Source organism: Morone saxatilis, unplaced genomic scaffold, assembly GCF_004916995.1.
Source record: "Morone saxatilis isolate NCDOM2014 unplaced genomic scaffold, NCSU_SB_2.0 Contig1, whole genome shotgun sequence".
Classification (NCBI taxonomy): domain Eukaryota; kingdom Metazoa; phylum Chordata; class Actinopteri; family Moronidae; genus Morone; species Morone saxatilis.
This window is the reverse complement of record NW_023339651.1, coordinates 17,801,486-17,805,581: the sequence shown is the minus strand read 5'-3', so window position 1 is coordinate 17,805,581 and position 4,096 is coordinate 17,801,486. Positions and strand designations below refer to the sequence as shown.

Sequence of the window (4,096 nt, the reverse complement as noted above, 5' to 3'; positions counted from 1 at the left end):
ATATATATATATATATACAGCAATTAAGTTAAGATATTTACAGATTGGTAGTAAATTATATAGTGCAAGATTGGAGAGGGGGTCAGTGGTGGGGAATATGGGAAGAAAAACAGTTCAGTCCATGGAGGGTGGGGTGGAGTGTGAGTTCAGGGGGAAGGAGGAGCTCCTCGATGCAGAGTTTAGCAGGAGACCCCCCTTCCCCCTGAACTCGCACTCTGCCCCACTTAAAGCCTGTAATCGGCCTTAAAACTAGACAAAAATTTGACACACACTACAGTATATACAATATTTACAACACATACAGCATGTACTGTACATATTATACAGTATGTACAGTATATGCAGTATTAACAGCATAGGTAGATGTATTTGAATGATTGCATTTATGTTTTTAAAAAAGAAACTGAATTTAACAATTGGAAAATAGATCATAAATAGTTTACAGGTACAGTAGATGTTTGAGTCACGATGAGCCGATGATTGTTGTGTCATCTGCGAACTTCAGGAATATGACAGACTGGTCTCTTGAGGTGCAGTCATTTGTTTAGAGGGAGAAGAGCAGTGGGGAGAGCACACTGTAGGTAGCTGTATGATATTGGAGCAGGGAGGGGTGTGAATGTGGTCTTTTCAAATCTACAGTAAAACCAATCAGTAAAACACATTCAGGTTGTCAGCCAGTTGATGGTTCACCACACTGTGGGGGGATGGTCTCCTGTAGTTGGTAATGTTCTGCAGGCCTGTCCACTCTGACGGGAACAGAGCAGTAAGCCTTCCTTTATTGTGGTTTAGCAGTGGTTCCAGTCTGTTAGTATCCCTGGTGGGACACATAATATGCTGTCTATATTTTAGAAGTTCATGTCTGAGGTTTGCTCTGTTAAAGTTCACAGGAACAATAAGCAGGGAGTCTGGATGTTTTTTTCTCCACATTTGTTATCTGGTCAGCCAGGTGAAGTAATGCCTCATTAACACTGGCCTGAGGTGGGAATAACTACTGCGGTAAATAAACTGGTTTGCAGTTTATGCATAAGGTCTACATGATTTGCTGAACACTGTGACATCTGTACACCAACCGTCGTTAATGTAAAAGCAGATTCCGCCTGTCCTCGTCTTCCCAGAGAGCTCCGTTACACGGCCCGCTCGAAAGAGTCCCAGCAGGTGGAGTGTGGTGTACGGGATGTGATGTGATAATGATGTTTCAGTGAAGCACTGGGCGGCAGATCTGTAAAAGTATCCATATTTGTTATGTTGAGGAGCAGCAGTTCATCCATCTTGTTGGATGGATATTCAGCAGGTGTATTAACAGAAGCACAGTACGAAACCCCCGCTGTCTCAGTTTAATAAGCGCTCCAACTCACTTCCCTCTCATTCTCCAGCAAATCCCATAGAGAGCTGCTGCTCCTCCAAATAACAACTCACTTGTACCTTAATCTAAGATTAATAATTAGCAAAGAAAAATAAGTGACTTTGTTTTAATTGAAGACACCAGAAACATTCTTATTTTTAGTGTTTTTTATTAAAAAAAACTAAACAGCTGCTTCATTTACAACACTGGGACAAGACCACTTTCTCTTAAACTGAGAAGTTGTGCAAGTGGTCTTACTGTTAAAATAATATTATCCTCTGCTAGGATTTTATGCAAACCATTGTTCTAACTTGTTACTGGTTACATCTCAATATTTTTAAGGAGCGTGCTTGACAAGATTATTTTCCTTTTTACAAATTAAACAGCAAATAAGACTAATTTACCAGAAACAAGGCTATTTTCTTGAGATTCCTTTTTGTAGTGTAGTAACTGTTACATGGTGTGTCTGTGTTCTCCAGTATAAAGCGCAGTAACTGTTACATGGTGTGGGCTGGAGAGAGCAGTAGTCCTGGTCAGGGGAGGAACAACAACGGCTTAGAAATTGGCTGTCTGGTTGACACAACAAATGGACTGCTGACCTTCACAGCCAACGGCAAAGAACTCAGCACATACTACCAGGTAAATATTTGATATAGTGTTACAGGTTCCTGAATAGTAATTTTCCTGTTTCTGTCGTCTTCTCCCTTTCTGACTCTTTTTGTCATTGTACAGATGGTAGGACGACATATATGCTGACATCTGCTCCGTAAATCATATCTTTGAGAAAAATTAAAAAATCAAAAGGGAGAAATCTATATTTTATATTCTTTGGTTTCAAATGCTTTCAAATATAATGCTGCTGGCTCAATCAGAGAATTTCTATTCTGTAGCCAATAAAATAATCAATTAATTAATCAGTAACATCACACTCATTAATAGTCAGACAGCAGACTTTGTACAACCCACATTAGCTTTCCAGCCTTGCCCTGCACGTTGTATTGCTGAACACGACAAATATCCGACTTTCTACTCCTTACATTTTAAAAAATAGACTTTTTTTTGCATCATTGCTTGCTTTCCCAACATCAGGATCAGTACCATTTAATGTCAGTTTGCAGGGTAGATAGCTATTACACATAGTACCTTGGGGTGGCTGATTGATGATGACGTGCAGCTAATTGTGCTCTTTATTCCTCAAACTCACTGCTAAAAAAAACAAACTGTTTGAATTCTCTAAATTCTGATGTGCATCGGTGTGTAAATGTGAATTAATGAGTATGTTTCTGTTTGATGGACTTTGCCATCACTGTGTGAATGTGTGTGAATGGGTGAATGTGGTATGTAGTGTAAAAGTGCTTTGAGTGGTAGGAAGTCCATTTACCATTTACCATGTACAATATGATCAGCATTTAGTATAAACAATATATGCAATATGCAGTAGAAGATTTTGACATTTACAGTAGTAGATTTGTGGGCCTAACATGTTATGACTGGCAGCCTATATTCCTTTTTTTATTTCACTTCCAACCTTGGCAATGAAGTCACATTATTTACTGGGTTGTCCACGTGTATATAACCTACATCTAAAATACACCATCTTCAGAATCTGTAGTTTCACCACAGCAGACAAACATAATCAACATCCACATCACCTAATTACATAGCATAGTAAAGTGCAGTCGGGTTATCTCAGTCCCGCTCCTAGGTTGTCTTTTCCTAAGTCCTTATGAATGATCCTTCACATCTTTCCTTGACCTCATGACGTTTTCCATCTAGGTCAAGAAAAGTGTTTAGGAAAGGATGTAGGAACTACTTCTTTGGCAATTTGACAGGAGCCCCTGTCTGTTCTTGGCTTTTACTTTACATTCACCAGAGCAAGTTTGTTTACATAGTCTCTGTGTCCCAGCTGTTCAGCTTCAAATTACTAGTCCCCTCAGAGGTTTAGAGCCTAAATGAGCATTTCAGAAAAATATATTTTTTTTCTCCTTTTAACAAAAAGGAAAACCATGAATACATGTGAAAAGCATTTAAACTTGATTTTTAACTGCAAAAACTTTTATTTGACTTGTGTTTTTAGCTAGAAATTAGTAACTAGCTAAGCACTCTCTCCTCTCCACAGGTGGAGCCTAGTACAAAGCTTTTCCCAGCAGTGTTTGCCAAGGCTACCAGCCCCAATGTCTTCCAGTTCGAACTGGGGCGTATTAAGGTGAAAAAATTACTTGTTTTTCAAATGTTAAACTACTTAAGATAAGATAAGACAAGACTGGGGAAATTCACTTGTTACAGCAGCTTAAGAAACAACACAACAGAAAAGAAAATACACATTATATTAAAATAGAATAGAAAAATACAATCACATATGATTTTTTTACATGCACATTATTAATATTATATTATATACCTGTACTGTATATTCATAGGCCACTTTTATAGTCTATATTTCCTTTAAACTATACTGTTGTATATGTTTTATTCTGTTTATTCTGCTGTCACCTGTGCAATCACATGATATATATACAGTGATCAGCCATAACATTATGATCACCTGTGCACCCTGGTGGTACTGACCACTGCATACTGGGAACACCACACAAAAGATGCAGTTTGGAGATGCTCTAAATCGTCATCTAGCCATCACTATTTGGCCCTCATCAAAGTCGCTCAAATCCTCACACTGCCCATTTTTCCTGCTTCTAACACATCAACTTTGAGGACAAAATGTTCACTTGCTGCCTGATATATCCCAACTAACTG

General features: G+C 38.5%; 1 protein-coding gene across 1 annotated transcript in view; it reads left to right on the top strand.

Annotated features, from left to right (window-relative positions):
* LOC118334266 (ryanodine receptor 2-like) overlaps positions 1-4,096 on the top strand; it is a gene marked incomplete in the record, with an annotated part of 114,618 nt that overhangs the window by 24,593 nt on the left and 85,929 nt on the right. The window contains 2 exon segments of the mRNA XM_035670117.1: positions 1,822-1,981; positions 3,462-3,548. Of these exon segments, the coding sequence (XP_035526010.1) occupies positions 1,822-1,981; positions 3,462-3,548 (247 nt within the window).